General features: G+C 38.1%; 1 protein-coding gene across 1 annotated transcript in view; it reads left to right on the top strand.

Annotated features, from left to right (window-relative positions):
• Window positions 1-8,421: 8,421 nt before the first annotated feature.
• Window positions 8,422-19,820, top strand: part of LOC122798716 (zinc finger protein 883-like) — a 122,707-nt gene continuing 111,308 nt past the window's right edge. The window contains exons 1-2 of the mRNA XM_044067812.1: window positions 8,422-8,591; window positions 14,446-14,572. Of these exons, the coding sequence (XP_043923747.1) occupies window positions 8,580-8,591; window positions 14,446-14,572 (139 nt within the window). The 5' untranslated portion in view covers window positions 8,422-8,579. The remainder of the gene's footprint in view (window positions 8,592-14,445; window positions 14,573-19,820) is intronic.

Below are 19,820 nucleotides of genomic sequence, written 5' to 3'. Positions count from 1 at the left end.
TGAGGCTGAAGCCTGTACTGCCATTGCAGCTGCAATTACTGCTTGTACACAGTGAGGTAAGGATCGTGCCACTGGGTCTAGTTGTGATGAATAGTAAGCAATGGGGCATTGCTTATCCCCATGCTGTTGTGTTAATACTGATGTCATGTAACCCTGCTTACAATCTACAGTTTGGAAAAAACGTTTATGGTAGTTTGGCCATCCCAGAACTAATGAGGATGCTATTAACTGCTTTAGTTTTCAAAAAGCAGATTCTGCCTCTGGTGTCCATTGTAACAAATCCTGCGCTGCCATAGGCTTCTTATATATAAGGTCAGTCAGAGGTGCAGATTCCAAGGCATAGTTTGGAATCCAGCTCCGGAAAAAAATAGTTGTACCCAGGAAGGACATCATTTCCTTCTTGGTAGTGGGTTTTGGTGCTTGCAAAATTGCTATTTTTCTGTCCTCATCTAATGTTCTACCTTCCTTGGATATTACATATCCTAGGTATTTGACTTGTTTTTTCCAAAGCTGCAGTTTACTTTTATTTACCTTATGTCCTTCAGCGGCTAAAAATCGTAGAAGTGCTATGGTATCTTCTCTACATTCCTGCTGGGTGGGGGCTGCCAGCAAGATGCCAGCAACATAAAGTAAAATCTGACTGCCTCTTGGTGGGGTGAATCCTGCCAAGTTGCTTGCCATTTCTTATGAGAATATTGTTGGACTTTCACAATATCCCTGTGGTAGTCGTGTATATGTATAACTTTTCCCCTGAAATGTGAATGCAAACCAACACTGGCTATCAGGGTGTATCGGTATCGAAAAGAACACACTGCTGATGTCTACCACAGAAAAATACTTCTGTTGAGGTTTCAAATCATTCAAAAGGGTGTGTGGGTCTGGCACCGTAGGTGCTCTTGGTATTACTGCATCATTTACAGCTTGTAAATCTTGGATCATACACCATTCTCCATTGGCCTTTTTAACTGGAAATAAGGGTGTGCTACATGGTGAATCGGGAGATTATACTAGTATCCCTCCTTTAAGTAAGGCTGCTATAATAGGCTTTATCCCTGCCTCTGCATCTTTTCTTAAGGGATACTGTCTTTTTTGTGGTCTGAATGTTGACTTTGGTGTGATAGTAACTGGTCACGCTGTACGAATGAGTCCTACATCTGATTTTCCTGTTGACCAGAGGGTGTCTGGTATATTTCGTAAGGCATTTTCTTCCTCCTTTAACAGGAGTGTCAATCAGCTGTCCTCGCTAGACTGCAAGTGCACATTTGGGTTGGTCTGAGTTATCCAGTTTAACTTCTGTATTTGTATTCCTTGTTCTGACAGCTCTAGTTCTGTCTGTTTCTCCCATCTCGTGACTTTGTCTTCTAGGTCTGCCCATTCTATATTTCTGTTTTTGGTTAAGCTAACGTGGTAATCAATTAGATTTATGAAGTGCAAAGAACTCCTGGAGCAATGAACAGATGGCTACACTGTTCCCTTCTGTGTCCCAGTACAAGTTACGCAATACCAATCTGTTTGCATGATTCTTAAATAATTCTTGCTCGTATTCCTTATCAGGTCCTGGTGTGTTACAATAATACAGGGTACAGTGCAACAGGTGTTGCTTATCAATGTCAAGGGAGGGAAACTTGCTGATGGCTACATTCATTAACTCTTTGGTCACAGTCCCTGGACCAGTCTTAACCAAGTCCTGGCTGTACCAATAAAACATTTCACCCTCCGGTTGCACTGCAAAGGTATCAATTTGTTGCTGTGCTTCCATACCCTGCATGGGTGGAACTACTGCTATACCAAATAGCTGCATGAGGTCTCTGCCCAAGAGGTTTACTGGGCATTTTGCAGAAACAACAATTTTGCTTTTCTGAGTCAATCCTGAAACTGGATCAGTTATTGCAATGTTACGGGAGAGAGACTCCCGATACTGGTCTGTATGTAATCAGGTGACTGTGTTTTCTGGCAGTTTGGAGAGATGTATCAGGGTTCATGATGTCCCTGAGTCACACAAGAATTTGACTTCCCTCCCTTCTACCAAGAGTGTAACTTCTGGTTTTGTGTCTGCTAAATAAAGCTCCAAGCTCAATAGAGCTAGATCTAATATCTAATTTTCACATTGTCACTAACTTTCTGCACTTCCTCTACTCCCTCGATCACATTCTCATTTGTCCATTCTTCGCTAGGCCCTTCTAGTGATTCCTGGCTATCTTATAGTCAGTCCTCACCCTCCTTGTCTTCCGTTGTTGCCTTCTTGTTTTTCTTGCAATCCCTTGCCAAATGTCCCTTTTTACCACATTTAAAACATTCTCCCCTTTTCTTTCACCCTTCAAAGTCCTCTGATCATTGATCAGATTGTTTGTTTCCCTGTGCATTTTTCTTGCCCTTTTTCCCGGACTGTACTACGTAAACTTCTGCTCCATCTTCTACAGAAAATACTTGAGCTTTCTTTTTGCTATTAAAATGCCTTTCTGCATGCCTAGCATATTCAAGTAATGATTGTAACCTGCTTGTACGATGGTCTACCATATGTTTTGTAATAAAACTGCTTATAGGTGCAATACTGCCCTTTAAAAATGCAATCTTTAACTGCTGTTCATATGGGGAATCTTGTGTTTGATCTTCAGGAACCTTCATTCCACAGTGGTTATTAAAACACTCTAACAATCTGGCATAGTACCGGTCAATTGTTTCACCTTCTTGTTGGATACATTGATTAATGCAAGTCCAGTCTGCCCTAGGTTTCCAGTTTTTAGAGATGCGGTCTGTAAGACCTTTTACTCTGGTGTCTAATTCTGCACTGCTATGTGGGAGGGGTCTTTGTGCAGCGTCACGGGGATTCCAGTTCCCACTAATCATGTACCAATCTGGCCCTACAATTTGTCTAACTACTTTTTCTATCTCTTCTCCATTTAAGTTATAACTCAACCTCATTCCTTGTAAATCTTCTGAGAATTTTCTAAAATTAACCTTTGGATGGGGAATTCCCTCAGTGGCTTTCCGGATATATTCCAGAGTCCTAGGTCTATACACTAAAATAGTTGGGTCCTGATTGTCTTGACCTGCCTGAGGATTGGGTACTTCTATAAGTGGGCATATTTCTTCTTCTTCACTTACAGATCATGAATTCTTAACCATTTGCCATAACTCGATGCCTTCATCTGAGTTACCTGCCTTTGTTCGGGACCTGGTCCTGATGGGATCTGTAATTTTAGTCAGTTTTAGTTTCATAATATCTCTATCTAAAGTGACTACAGGATATCGTGGGGGTGGACTAACCTGTTCACTTGCTTCATATTCTGGTAAGGGAGGCAGAGGTGCTGATGCTATTACTAAGTTATTGTCCTCCTTATCTAAAAACATTGCTTTTGAATTTTTGTTCTTTTGTTCCCTATGGTTTACTTCCTCAAGCCACCTGTGTGCCTGAGGAATTCCTAATCGACGTTGCTTTTTTACCTAACCTTTGGAATTAGCTTTGTGCTGTTTGATAAGTTTGATAAGCGAGGATTTTTCTAATTTTCCATCGAATTCATATTTATTAACCCATTTTGAATAATATCTAATATTGTTGGCGCGCTGCGACTGCATATATTTTGCATCTTCTGTTAAAGGCTGATTTTGGGGTCTTTTTGTGCAATTATTACCCATTTTGTTCTACCCTTTGATCGTTATGTAACTTCTCTTAATTTTTAATGTGGTACCATGGATTTTGTTATAGTCTCTTCAGAAAGACTGCCTACTTATTCTTTTTCTCCTGATCTATGACAAGACAGTAATCTTTTTTGTCCCTGACTTGTAAGAAAAATATAGTCTGACAAAAACAATACACATCTAGTCCCTGATCTAAAACAGAAAACAGAAAAAAGTAGATTCACCTTACCTGAGCCCACGTGACTGATCACCAGTTCATGGAGACCCGTCCTTCAGTCACAGATCAGAAAGTGCTGGCCTCTTTTGAACGACAATTCAGTCGGAGGACTTTCCATATAAGAAGAACCGATTTGGTTTCTTCCCCATATGGTTTCAACCACCTGACCATCTGATCCCAGGTGAAGAGAGGATTCCGGTCCGAAGGATCAATCTGTCAAAGGAAAAAACTTCAAAGACCAATTCACATTAGGTTCAAGCAAGGCACCCTTTATTACTTGCAGCAAGGAGACAAAGCATGTAGGCACAAGGTTTGTCTGAATTACTGGTGATTAGTATGTTATTCTTATACAGTTCTCTTCCTGTCACACAGAAAATGTTACTATTCTATTGCTGACGTAGTTAGACACAGCTTTCTGTAGGTTCTACAGAAAATGTTACTAGCCTTATTGCTGACTAAGTTAGATTATCTGCTGTTTTGCAAAACATTTTGAGAAAAACAACCTGGCCTTGGGCTTATTTTAGCCCATTTTAACTTTTCAATTCTTCAATTGTACTGTTCTAATATATGTGTTACATTTTGTCTAGATTCAAGGTACATTTCTAGCTTTGGTACAAGTAATGCCGACTATGGTTTAAACTTTCAAGCATCTATTGTTTTCTTTATCAATACTTCTAACAGCTGCATACTTTCTCATAGCATAAACAGAAATGAATATCTATTTGTTAAGTTTCATGACATTAGCAGAAATGAAACGTCTCTTGTTATTTTCATGACATTAGCAGAAATGAAATGCTTCTTGTTAAGTTTCTAATAGCTGTGCAGATTCATGCAGTGTGAACAGAATAAATGTATTAACCCTTTTAAACCTCAAATGCACTAAGCATGCATATTACTATTACACATTTTTCTAACATTAATATTTAGCATTTTTGCCTCTACTTTACCTGACATGGATGAACTATTCTGCTCACAAGTAAAAAACTGTTGTAGGCAAAAGCCTGAGTATATATGTCCCACTAAGGCATACTAAGCCAAGAGGCAATAATTAATGTTTGAAAAGAAATCCTGACTGTTTATTTTTCTGTATAAATTAGTTAAGTATTACAGTGATTTTCTGTTGCCTGTAATATCTGAGCACAAGAATATGCTAAAATTCATAAAAAGATGAGTGGGACGCTAAACATTTTTTACAGCTGCAATTCTATAGAGGAGCAAACCATTTAGTTTCATCCATGACTGTACCCAAGTAAACATTCTATCCCATATTAATTTTAGCTTCAATTTAATCATTGTTAATGGAGCTATATATCTAAATAAATTGGATTAGCTTGACTCCAGGTATAATAGATTTATCCTGACTCCTTAAGCACAGTGTAGTGTAAACTAGCAGGAAATAGTACAATTTTACTAACATTAATTTTAAGCCTAACAGTTCAACAAAATCAAGATTTTCATTGTGACTGGGATGTCTTGCAAAGTTTTTTTTTTTTAAACAAGACCCAGCAGTTATGAAAGGACTCTGAATTCATTTTAGTGGCCAACCCAGGCATTCCAGGCAGTATTGAACCAGATAATTAAAATGTTAAATTGTTATGTGATAGAGGGCTGGGGAGAGCAGGTAACCATATGTTTTGCCCTTAAATAGGTGAATCAGAGCACATAAAGTGGAACCTGGTAAACATTGCTGCCACAAAGGAACTGTACAAGTCTTATACCACATGCAAAAAAAAATAGTGAGAAGCTTACCGATTTAGGTTCATAGGTTCATAGATTAGTACTAAGCTAACTGCCCTTGCGAGCCATTTTAAGCCTAGCCAATTATACCTTGTGAGACTCAAACTCTGCACCTTGTGCTTGCAAGGCAAACACCTTAACCATTAGGCCACCCTCCCAACCCATAATGACCTTCAAATTAAATCGGAGGCTTTCTCACCATTAAGTAGAATAGCTAGAGTGGGTCCAAAACGTTACATACTTGAAAAGTACAAAGCAGTACAAGTCAGGTCTATAAGGAATAAAACCTGCTATTCAGGTAAGATGATAGAGGTCAGGATTGTATTCATTCTTTCCACTAAAAGTTTTGGGTACAGCTTCCAGTCTGCATTAATTAATTAAACTCTCTAAAATTACTTCTTTAGTAAGATCCTTAACCGATTTGGTTATGACTGCAGTAGTAAAAATAAATTAAACAGGGCATTTGTTTGGAAGAAATGAAACAAGGTCACTATAGCTGCAGTAATCTGATAATCTAATCCCTGAAAGAGCTCATTATTCATACTATATCATCCTGAAGCCTTTTCCTTTTAGGAGAGAGTCCCTGCCTGCTCTACCTGTTCAGCTGTGATCACGGAGAGCGCCCTCCTCTTATTCTGCACCGCAGTGTCATTACTGGAAAATTATTTATTTATTAGTTTATTTTATTAGTCTTTGCTGATCAGGAAAGAAAGTCTGACTTAGCAAGTGCCCATTTTCAGCAGAGGTCCAGGCAGAAAAGCTCCTTGACCAAACATATTTTTTGCAATCACATAAATATAATTCTTAACAGATCCAGATCCAAACAGGTAATTGTTCTGTAGTGACACCATACAAAGATACAACAGGTATTTCTTCTGTGGTGACATTATATGTGATATTGAATGCACAATATGTCCTAATAATAGATGTGTTGGTGGTAAAGTATGTGCACACCGCTTGGATAATTTTGCAAAGTAGCATTAAAGGTTTTATGACATGCAGTTCCTGAGATGCCTTGAAGTATTTTTGTTCCATTAGTTGAAGCCATCTGTGGTCTTATTGTTTTACTTTTCTTTAATTTTCTTCATAAAAATATCCCCTAACAACTTCATTGTTAATTCAATGTATGTTTATCCCCATGAGGTTATGACAGGGAACAGAGTGTAGGCTCATCCATTGACTCTAATGGACTTCACATGCATGTCCATCCATTATAGTCTATGTTAACACATCCTGATGTAATCACTGGGATGATGTCAGGTACAATTTACATTTATTTGGGCCATGATTAAAAAAAACTTTTGTGTATCTTTTTTATTAAAAATGACGCACATAAAGACAAAGACAGAAAAGCATTACTGTACTAAGCTGATCAGATGCCATGATGTACATTAGAGAACCAGTTTTAAAATAGTGTAAAAGGAACAGTGTGTTACAGCTTTGGAATCTATGCATTTATAGAAATTAGATAGACTATGTACAAAATGGCAGATGCATAACAATACAGATAAACCTGTTTATTATGGCACAACTCATGTGGGTATTACACAAGATTACCTATTTTTACTTGATTCCTCTTATTGTGAGTTGTTATACAGCTATAAATGTCTTTTATTATATCCCTCACAGGGGATCTTATCATACAGCTATGCATGTCTTTTGTTATATGTCTTGCAGGGGGAAGCTATCATAGAGCTATACATGTCCTTTACTATGTCTCTCACAAGGGGAAGCTATCATACAGCTATAAATGCCTTTTATTATATACATGCAGATGTATATGCCTTTTTACTGTATTCCTCATAGAGGGAGTTTATCATATAGCTATATCTGCCTTTTAACACATCCCTCACAGGAGGAGTTTATCATTCAGCTGCATCTGCCTTTTATTGTATCCCTCAGAGAGTGACCTTATTATAGAGCTGCACCTGACCCTTATAGCAGCCATCAGAGGAGTACCTTAATCATACACCTGTACCTGCCTGTTATTATATCCCTCATAGGGGACCTTTTCATACAGTTGTACCTGCCTTTTACTATATCCCTCACACGGGTACCGTATCATATAGCTTTACCTCTCTTTTAATGTATCTCTTACAGGGGTAGCTTATCATATTGCTGTACCTATCCCTTATTGTTTATTTCATATGGGTATAGTATCATAAAGCTATATCTACCTTTTACTGTATCTGTCTATTTATTGTAGTTATCATAGGTTGCCTGTGCCTTTTTTTTTCCTGAATTCCTGACAGGGAGAATTTAACCATGCATCATGTACATTCCTTTTACTGCATTTCTCACAGGGAGAATTTATCTTACAGTTGTACTTTACTTTTACTGTAGTCTACACTGGGGGAAACATCGGACAGCTGTACATGTATTTTATTGTATTCCTGACAGGTGTGACTTCTACAGTTTTGTATGCCTTTTATTGTATTGCTTGCAGTGGTTTTTTTTTTGCCTTGCATGCAATTTGCATTCAGCATAACTCTGTACATTTTAAGCTACATTTAAATTGTAACAGTGAACTGATACCTACTCAAGCTGAAGTTCATATGGTATCTTGGTAGAAAAATGAAAATGTGCCTAGAAAGTTCTGAAAAGTCATAAGGCAGTGTGCAAAAACAAAACACAGAAATCAGAGGCTGAAGGAAAATTTGAATGAATGTAACCGATACTGGCCTTCAATGCATACATAACAATTCATACACTGAAACTAAGCATCCATACCAATGTTGTGTGAACTCCTCCTTCCTGTAGTTATCTCATGAATATTAATTAATTTATTATCATAATATGGGGGGCCAGTTTAGAGACGGACAGGAAGTGGAGGAAAATAATGGTGGTGGCTTTGTTGGATTATTATAAAAGTGATCTGATTTGTGAGGTTATCCATTGTTGCTAGGGTTTCAGTCTTTTATTTTCCTACATGACTGATGTGAGTTCCTGAACAGTTTGATTTGTACAACTAAAGGGTGAAACAATCATGAAGCTGGAGGTAAGCACTTCTGAGCTTATTTTAATCTCTGAACTGCAACAGGGTGTGTGAACATGAAAAGTACTGTTTGTGTTGTTGGGGAGAAGGAACAGACAAGACTGAATCTTATAATAAAAAAAAAATCTGTTTTTCTAACCACAAGCTGTAAAATGTAGTGTAGTCATGTTCACAAATGTTTCATTTTATGTCACTGGAATAGAATCAGGATCACAAAGCTAGAATTAACTAAAATAGTTCTCTGTGAATAAGATCTGTTTTTGTCTGTGTGCTAAGACAGAAAATAAACACACAGAACTCTGCTATTGGTGTGTTAGAAGTCAGTTTCTGATTCAGTAGCCATGCTTGCTGGTATTTATGTATACATGCAACATAATTTTCTTATAGCTGCAATGTAAGAACTGAAAATGCAACAGAAACATATGACTACTGCCTTTTCTTTTTTTTTTCTTTTTTTTTTTATTACTCTGTGATCTGAAAAAAGCTGTAGTGTAGGTAGAGAGTTTACCAGTTTCTGGGTTGCTAATTTCTCCAGCATATCTATTTTTTTTTTACCTTTACGCTTTTGATTCTAGTTTAGCATAAAAGTATGCTACGTATTATATCACTAGGGTTAGGTGGTAAAAAAATCTTAGTCCAAAGTCCAAGTTTATATGTCTCTTGGAACTTACTTTCTTACAGTTCTAAGACCAGCAGTTACTGACTGTTTTCAGATGTACAGCAGACACCCATGTGAAAATTATGATTCTTATACAGAAGGGAGAGCTTGTGCCATTAGTTTGGGAAATTACAACAGTATGGATTATAGCTACTGCCTTTTTATTGTAAAGAAAAATAAAATTCTTATAAAGTAAGATGTGTTCTTCTGTGTTATTTATTAAAGTACTTACCTTGCTCAGGATTGCAGTGGTAGTTGAGCCTGGCAGACCATATCTCTCCGTCTTCAGCTCATTTTAAAACTCATCCTGTGGTATCCCAAAACAGCCACAGATAGGCTGAGTCATACTAGTACTGACTGTGTTTCAGGCCCTTGTGGCACTGACGGTGATTGTGGGGCAGCCTCACTAGGTACCTAGATCACCTTGTCAGACTTCAGTCATTGTATTTCTCCAAATGTTAGAGTTTCTAATACCCTGATAGGAATGGGTCCCATTCCTAAGAAGAGAATTATTAAAATTTATAAAATTAATATTGCTTCAGTCTTTGATGTTTATCAGGGTGCTCATCTCAGTACCCACCATTTACCCAGAATTGCCTTATATAGTTCATATGCAGTTATCTGCCTTGTGTAGTATTTAAGTGCAGTTGAAAGATTTTTTTAATTACATCTGCAGCTCCTACTTTCTGGGTGTCTTGATTCCTCACTGCTGTAGTTTATGCTTGCATATCCTGGTGTTTTATAACTTTTATAGATAATAAACTATAATCACTAAATTAAGCTATTAAGTAATTGACTGCTGGTATTGGATTATCTCATAATGAATATTACTTCTTCATTTTCGGTAATTCTTTGCGGTTCATGTTTCCAGAGTTTTCAGCTACCTGTATCTTGTAGCAATTCTACAGTCCCATAACTAATTCTACATTGTTGCTCCTTTCAGTATAGTAACCCTCATCTATGAATATATCACACCCAGCAACAAGTTGTGCAATTCTTTCTAGTTCCGTACTACAATCCCTACATTAGTTTGTATCTCCTACCTTTTCTATATACTTTATTTACCAACATGTACAAAGTTCACTATCTTGATCTGCTGTTATTAATCTTTCATCTTTTGATGTAAATTCACTTCCCATACTCTGAAAGCTAGCAGCTGTTTATGCTTCTAACCAGAGCCATCTGTCCAGCTGCAGACCTAAAAGAGAGTAAGGAATGTTTTGGTTTGGGAGATCTATCTACTGTGTTACTTATCAGAATACTTTGATAGCACTTGTGGTCAGTTAAGTTGCTGTATAAAGCCTTGCAGGTTATATCCGGGATACTTGTCTACAGAAGGAATAATTACATATTTTGCAGAATGGAGAACTGGGCCACATACATCAATATCTAGCTGCGAGCCTGTTTTAAATATTATTTAAATCTGGTAACAAAAAGTGATAGTAATTAGCTGTTAACAGATCACTAAATCTGACCTGTGATTCTGGAAGCTAGGTTAGACAAGAAAAATATGAATTGTTTTCAGTTTTAACAATTTTTCTGGTCACTCTTTCTTAACTAATTTGTTGTATTGCTATCAATCTGCCTGGGACACTTTGGACACTGGGCTATCTATTGGTGTGATTTGTGCTTGGCCAATACTTTTGATTCAGGACAGCAGTCTGTAATATTATCACTGATGACAGAGTGCAACATAAATGGTTACATGGTAATATGGGTAAAAATCTGTTTAAATTATAGAAAGACTAGGGTGAGAATTGGTAATATTACCTCAGATGAGAAAGTGATAGTTCTGGAGTCCTCCGAGGATCAGTATTAGCCCTATACTATTTGATGTACTGTATTTATATGTTGTTTTCCTTTGGCAAATAATATCTGGCTAAGTAAATATGCTGATGACTGCAAATTGGATTCTATAATGAGAAACGTTAAGGATCAATGTGTGATTAAAGGGTATTTGAATATACTCTATTCCTGGGCAGCATCAAGTTCCACAGAGTTTAACATTAAAAAACACAAGATTTATGCATTTTGGAAATGGTAATCAATGTTACTCATGCACAATGAAAAATGTAGATTTGACAGAAGTAGATGTCAGCAGGGTTTTTTGGTATTAAAACTGGCAATAATTTTTGGAAATTCAGAGATGTTATTATGAGATTAAGGATATGCTTACAACTGTTGTTGTAGAGATAAAAAGGTCCTGCTTCCTATTTATAAATCAGTTCTTAGACCAGTTACTGAACATGGGGAGGCTATTTGTATGTATAACACCCAGTTAAGTAGTGTTGAGACAGTACAAAGATTTTACCAGGTAGATTAGAGGTTTGAGACTATTAGAATATAAAAATAGTTGGAGATATTGTCTCTTTGTACTGTGAATTACAGATTATTTAGGGGAGACTTCGTTATCATCTGCAAAAGCGTGTATAATGATGATATTTATAGTGCTAATTCCTAAAAGGGACCACTTATTGACAAGAAATGATTAAATAATTTGTTGGATATAAAAATTAGCAAAACTAATGTCTTGAAAAACTCATTTCACTGTAGGGGTGGGTGGTTGTGGAACTCGGTCCCATTAAGGATTAAAATACTAGATGCAGATACCTCTTTTAAACAATGTTTGGATAGTTGGGAGAGTATTTATTTATTTATATATTTATTGCATTTGTTAACCAGGAAAGTCCACTGGCCCTATAAAGAGCCCATTTTCACTGGAGGCCCGGGGAGAAAAGCTCCGCATTAATTATATACAAAAGTAAAAATAATAATACATATTTGACCATATATGTATGATGGCAAACTCTTTTTAAAGGCCTTTCAAAGCTTTGAGTTTGATATAATGGCATTGAACACTAAACAACTGAACATTGTTAACCGGGTAAGTGAAATGGCCCATTTTAAACCCTTTTCAACCACAATCTTGGTCACAAGGATAAGGGTAAAAGCCAGTCAAGCGCATTTCTGGCAGCTGAAAGGAAATCAGAATACCTAAAGAAAATCCATACAGGCCATTTCACACAGACAGTGACTTGAACTGTAGATGGGTTTACCATCTGTAGGTGTTATTCATAACAGCGTAAATAGCCATTACTTCCCATTTGTATCACTACCTCAGATCTACAATGACCCTGGGGGACTCCAGCACTGATCACTTGCTTAATATGCAGTGAAAATTCTGCAAAAAGACACACTTAAAGGAGGCAGCAGATTAAGTAAACAGGATGAGTGTGTGTTGCTTTTTTGTGTGTGAGAAGGAAGGTTCGCCTGCTGCTGTGTAGGTCACTTGTCATGGGTCACTCAGATTGTTTTATACAGAGTCACAAGATAGATGTAGTACATTGAGGTCTATATTACATAGGCGAAGTTCTGTAACTTTGACTACCATATGTACGAATACATATGTCCAAAATTACAGAACTTTGACTGTATAAAAAAAAAAAAAAAAAAGAAAAAAGGTTATATGGAGGGGGGCAAGCCCCCCTGCACCCCCACACCCCCCGCTCTTTAAATATACCAACTCCGAGGTCGCCCTACAGTGCAGTAAAGGGAAAATTTCCTTTACTGCACTGTAGCATGACCCCGGAGTTGGTATATTTAAAGAGCACGGGGTGTGGGGTGCAGGGGGGCTTGCCTCCCTGCTTACAACCCTCAGGTATGTTCTTTTTGTCTTTATTTTCTTTTTCCCAATTGAAGTATGACGACTTCGAACTTATGGTTTTGACCATATCACATTTGAAGCTGTCATACTTCGACTATGTAATATAGACCTTTACATTGTGTTATTTTGCTGGGAGTGGATAGACCATGATTGCAGCAAAATGATTTCTGTGGAAGGATAGGACTCCAAAGTTGGGGATGCAAAAGACTGATGTCCAGGTTGCTATTCTACAATGTAATAAAAATATGATGTTAGCATTACAGTTTAGGTAGGAAGTAGTAATTTACTGCATTTTTAGCTGGGTAGCCAAATAGAAGAGGTTAGTCTTAACAATACTGGGAACTGATATACATAGTTCTGATAAGGTAAAAAAAAATTAATTATTTTTTTTTTAAATGTGACAATGAATCAAATTTCCTGAAGAGACTTGTTGTGTTAGCGGGCAGTCCTGATGTGAGGCCGAATGAGTGAGGCCCAGCAGCCTGTAGTACTGATGGGTCTCAGACACCATGAGTCTATTCAGTATATGATTACATGGGGTCCTTGACACATTTTAATTTGATACATTTTTTTATGGAGCTAAAGATCAGAGATTATGCACGGCAGAATTACACATGAAGGACCCTGCACACTTGAAAGAAAGATTTTGTTTTGTTTGGTTTGGTATTCACGATTACAGGAACTTGGTTTTGCAGCTCTTTTTTGTTTACACCCTGTCTGCTGTCATGTCTCTGCAATGTTTCATATCAATAAGAAGCACATTTTTGCAGACTCCTTGTAATAAACAGTCATTGTGGCCGCTAACCCACTCCTGAAATTTCTGTCTCTTTCTTACTTTCTAGTTAGGAAAAATGGATGAATTAATTAATTCAAGCTGGCAAATCAGCACATAGTGCAGCCATCACGTCCTTTTACATTTGTGTTGAAACACAGCCAGCTCCATTTGCACAGAGGGATAACGTCCCCTGTCACCCAGGTGACTCTGGTTCAATTAATGCTGGAGGTGGAATGGGGAAGCAGAGGAATGAAGAGGCTAATGTCTGGGGGTGTGTGTGTGCTGAGGAGGCAGGATGTTTCCCAGTTTTGCCAGTAGTGAGACTGGAGACCATCAGTGATTGGCTGTTGGGTAGCTGTGTGGATTGCACACGGATGAGGAAGGGTTACCACAGAAGTGGGCAATCCCCTCGCAGCATCCCATTGCATGCCTTCACACTGTCCATGGAAGTCAGCACATCTGATAGAGGGGAAGGCCACTCTTCTGAACCTGAAGGCTACTAAGGGTCCCCTAGTACGAATAATTGTAGGATGGTTTTAGGATGGCTGTAGGACTCTTGTATAGCCCTGGATTGCCTCGTTCTTTCCTCAGTACACATATGGGCAAAACGGGTTAAGGTAGAGCAACCGTTGGGCACGTCCAGGGAGACACACACGTCTGAAGTGTTTTTACCCATTTTATCTGTATAGTGAGATAAAGACTAAGCTTTTATCTGTATAGTGAGATAAAGACTAAGCGCACACATTGTCTGTGTTTCCAGGTGCCAGAAGACCTTGAAGATGTTGCTGTGAAGTTTTCAAGTGAGGAGTGGAAGATACTGAGTAAAGAAGAGAAAGATTTGTACAGAGAAGTGATGGTGCTAAACTTTGAGAATATGATTTCTGTAGGTAAGCGTCTGCCAGAGGTGCTGCCCTTATTTTGGGGGCATGTTTAATATTACAAAATGTATTTTATTTAACATTTGTTTACTGGAAAAGTTCAACTTGAAACAAATCCAATTTTCAGTGGAGGCCCGGGGAGAAATGCTCCAAACGCATGTCTTAGTAAAAGTGTCATTACAATGACAACTAATTAAAATGATTTGGGGATTTTGCTGTAATATTTTTGTCATTTTCTGAAAAACTAATGTGCTGTGAAGTTTATTGATTTTGAATCTGTTTGTCTATCTGTAGTTAACCAGATTTGACCCACTGGTCTCACTTGTTCTTTTCAGGGTTACCTTGGAGCTTTAGTAAGGTTAATTGACATGTTCAGCCCACAAATTTTGCAAATGTTGCATCTGAGAATCAAACTGTGATCCATATGACCTCAGTCCATGGTGCAGGAGGTGAAGTCCTGACTTTGCCTCAAAAGACCCATGTGTCATCTGCATTCATCTGCAAACCAGAGCCATCTGTGCAGCAGGCTATTGCTCACTATCTGGCTCTCTAAGCTCACTGTGAGCCCCCCCACCTTTAGTTCATCCCAAGCCTGGGTCACTTTCTCTCACCCAAAGATCATTCCCAGATTTGATTAATGACCAGCACATACAAAGACCCTCCTCATATAATCCCAAACCCATCACTAAACCTGGGCTGTGCAGAAGTCTGTAATGGATGCCCACCCTCTATCACCCTATATTTATCCAGAGTCTTGATATGTTAATAGTATAGATGAATGCCCAGCATACCTCTCAACTGTCCAGATTTTTGCCTCATATTTTTGTTCTGTTCCTCATAAAATTTGTGATTTCTGGATGTTTGTGGCAAATCATTGATGACTGAATTCACTAAACAATTATGGCCATTTGAGTTTCAGACTTCATATCCTTCAGAAAATGCGTGATAACATAAGACCTTTTTATTCTGGCAACTTCCTAAGTTTCTAAGAGCAATATTTAAAATTTGTCCCCCCCCCCCCCATTATTTTGGCTTTGCCTGGATTTTTTGTGCTAAGAGGTTGAGGGCTATGCAATAGAATAATAAGACTAGTGGTGAGGAAGACTAGTGGTGAGGAAGATCTGTTTTCACTACTTACTTCCTTTGCAAGCATGCAGTTCTCGTTTTTCCACCTTTGTGCTTCCACAGCTGAGGCATGTTTTCATCTTCAGTCTTTCTCCTTTTTTTACAAAAATATTTCTTAAATCATTCAGGTTCAATTTAGATGTCTTCCCTTTAGCCTGTCCCTTGCCTCTTTTTTAATACATTCTTTGTTGGAAAATTTGCCATTTTTTGTTGACAGAATGTTTTGTGATTGAGCAAAGTTATCATTCCCTGTAATCTGGTTGAAACATAAAGTAGTATCACTTGGTTAGTATGCATTGGCCCTGCATTATAGACATTAATCACTTTCTTTTCATTCATTCTGAACTTCTCTTTTTCTGTTTTTCTACACGTTTTGCATCCTCAGATTGTTGTATACTTGTATCCTGAATTCCCAATGGTTAATCTGTACTACCATATTTAGCAGGGACTGAGGGATCGTTGCTAGCAGAGTGCACTTCTTTTCTCATCTACTTCTTCTTCTGTTGGCTGCTGCTGTTAGGGGTCGCCACAGCGGATCATCTGTTTCCATTTCTTCCTGTCCTCTGCATCTTGCTCTGTCACACCAACCACCTGCATGTCCTCTCTCACCACATCCATAAACCTTATCTTAGGCCTTCCTCTTTTCCTTTTACCTGGCAGCTCCATCCTTAGCATCCTTTTCCCAATATACCCCAGCATCCCTCCTCAGCACATGTCCAAACCAATGCAATCTCACACCTCTGCTTTGTCTTCAAACAGTCCAACCTGAGCTGACCTTCTAATATACTTATTTATAATCCTGTCCATCCTCATCACACCCAATGCAAATCTTAGCATCTTTAACTCTGCCACCTCCAGCTCTGACTCCTGTCTTTTTGTCAGTGCCACTGTCTCCAATCTATTTAACATAGCTGGTCTCACTACCATCTTGTAGACCTTCCATCTCACTGCCATCTTGTAGACCTTCCATTTCACTCTTACTGGATTCCATTTATCACAAATCACTCCTGACACTCTTCTCCACCCATTCCACCCTGCCTGCACTCTCTTATTCACCTCTCTTCCCACTCACCATTACTCTGAACTGTTGATCCCAAGAATTTAAACTCATCCACCTTTGCCACCTCTACTCCCTGCATCCTCACCATTCCTCTGTCCTCCCTGTCATTCTCACACATATTCTGTCTTAGTCCAGCTGACCTTCATTCCTCTCCTCTCTAGAGCATACCTCCACTTCTCCAGGGTCTCCTCTACCTGTTCCCTACTTTCGCTACAGATCATAATGTCATCCACAAGCATCACAGTCCATGGGGACTCCTGTCTGATCTTGTCTCTGTCAACCTGCCACCATTGCAAATACGAAAGGGCTCAGAGCTGATCCTTGATCTAATCCCTCCTCCACCTTGAATGCATCTGTCAGTCCTATTGCAGACCTCACCACTGTCACTCTGCCCTCGTACATATCCTGTACCACTCTTACATACTTTTCTGACATTCTTGACTTCCTCATACAACAGAAATCTTGATAAGTGATGGGAAATAGGAAATTCACCCCAGGGATCACTCCAGTGGCTCTACTCAACAGAGGCACTGGGAACTAAGGTCAGGTGTCACGATGTCAGGGTAATCTTATGGGTTAGGCTTTTAAAGACCCCAGGGCCATTAGCCTAGTACACACCTACGAACCTATGAAACCACAGGAAATTGTCAGTCCATGGTTGTCAGAATCTTTGGAAGAGAGGTAAAGGATGGTAGAGTGGGTACCATCAGAATAGAGTACCTATAGCTGTGAGTAGGGATGGATAAAATCACAGTTTCAAGGGAGGGTGACAGTTACACAGGAGTGCTGGTATGGGAAAAAATGCAACTGAGATACCTCACAGTGGGATAAAACGGCACAGCTGCAGTGCATGATGAGTAAACAAGTGCAACACCCTGCAAACACAGGGTTTAAATACCAGAAAAGATGGAAGAATATCTAGAAGCTCGAATTACTACCCAGTCCTGCTAGTCCCCGCTCTTTCAACCAATCACTCATGCTAGAGAAGGTCAGGCAGCCCTGTTACTCTCACTAACAGTGAAGACAAGACACTACCAGCAGAAGATGGCTGCCAGAAACACAGGAAATTCAACAAGCAAAACAACCAGACCTGGATAACAGCAGGGCTCTATCCAGACTATGCTACCTGACTAGAGCACAGAAACCTCACAAAAAATGCACAGAAAAGCACAGATAGAGCACTCACAAACAGAAAATACAACTCTGTATGAAAAAGCAGTTTACAGTTAATTCAATAATAATGTGATTACAGTAATGGAACACTAGCAATGAAAATACAGTTAATAAACAGTACAAAACAGTACAAAATGCAGTGGAGCAGTAACAAAACGTTTTAAAAAAGTTCAAAATGTAGTACATAGGTTCATAGGTTAGTACTAGGCTAACTGCTCTTGCGAGCCATTTTAAGCCTAGCCAGTTATCCCCTGTGAGATTCAAACCCTGTATCTTGTGTTTGTCAGGCAAACACCTTAACCACTAGGCCACCCTCTACATTAGCTGCATAGCATAGCTATAAGCGTTAAAAAGTGCAATTCAATGAAATAAATGTAAGAAATAACTTATTCTGCTATTGGAGCCTCAGGGATGTTCTGCTTTGTGACAGTGATGAATTACCACTCCTCAGCCTGGTAAAATGTTGGTATGTTGTGTTTTTTTATGCTAAGTATATTTACTTTTTTAAAACCACTTTCTTAGGTTCATAGGTGGTTACTAGTCTAATAGCACAAAAGCCTTTGCAATCCTAGCCATTAATACCCAGGACATGACAATATTATATCTTACTATCCCATCCCACATTTTATTATTATTTGTTTATTTGTTGACCAGGATAGTCCGACTGGATACATGTCCATTTTCAGCGGAGGCCCGGGTTGAAAATCTCCAAACTTACAGATAAAGACAAATCAAGTTACAGTATATTTACAAACATTTACAAAAAAAAATCCACAAGGTCACCAAACCGTAACTAAGAAATAAGCCAAGGTAACCTGGGAAGGTGAAGCAATAAAGCTGTTGGATAGCATACTTAATAACACCAGAGTTTATTTAAAGAAAACACCATAAAAAGCTACATTAACGTCAGCACTTCATTTTCATTTCAATACTTCCTCAGATGTGAGCTGGTAAACACAATGTCCGTCTTTATACTACTGTTCCATATCACAATACAGAACAAATGATTTGTTACTTAATTCTTTTAAGAAACAGAAAATCACATGTTGTTATGCCATTTAAAAGAGCACACATCTCACTATTATATACTAAAAGCATGATCCAGATATTGGTGTGATTAAAAATACCATCAAGATAAAGAAAACTAAAAACTATGTTATAAAAGGCATATGAAAAGATCTTAAATCCAATGTAAAATAGCAAATACTCTAAAAACCTTTTAATACTGTTTTCACTATACTGCTATCCTCTAGCTCCACCTTGTGGTCAAAACAAACGATTGATAAAATGTATAATAAAAAAACGAAATAAACATCCCCTAAGCCATCTTTATTCATATCTTAAAAAATATATATATAAAAATTACATGAGATGCATGAGAAATGCCTAAAATGTATAAAATACATAAGAAATGTTCTAGAATTCATACCTTAAAACTGCAGTATGTTAAAAAATTAATGAAATTAAAATATTTCATTAAAAAATTTCTTTATCTTGATGGTATTTTTAATCTGTAAATAAACTTGGTGTTAAGTATGCTGTCCAAGAGCTTTATTGCTTCGCCTTCCCAGGTTACCTTGGCTTATTTATATGTACAAACATATTGTATTAACATACAAGTTACAGTCTCACATTTCAAGCCTATGAAGAATACAGTTTATATTCTGAAATATATACAAATATTTTACAGTTTCTGTTTTCAAACCTATAGGAGCAGCTATGTACAGATAATCTGCAAAGATGTTAACAGTTTCTCTTTTCAACCCTTTTAGTGTAAGAGGTAGGTTGCTGTGAATAAAAACTTGCAGGGATATGGAAGTAGATGAGGCTTTAGTCAGGGTTAGAGCAAGGACACATCTAGTGGAATTACCAGGGTAGTGGGTCGTAGGTTGTTGGAGC

The sequence above is a fragment of the Protopterus annectens genome, chromosome 3.part1 (assembly GCF_019279795.1).
Source record: "Protopterus annectens isolate FY-2018-M chromosome 3.part1, PAN1.0, whole genome shotgun sequence".
Lineage (NCBI taxonomy): Eukaryota > Metazoa > Chordata > Ceratodontiformes > Protopteridae > Protopterus > Protopterus annectens.
Note: the sequence above shows the minus strand (reverse complement) of the source record. Positions and strands in the feature narration are given on the sequence as shown.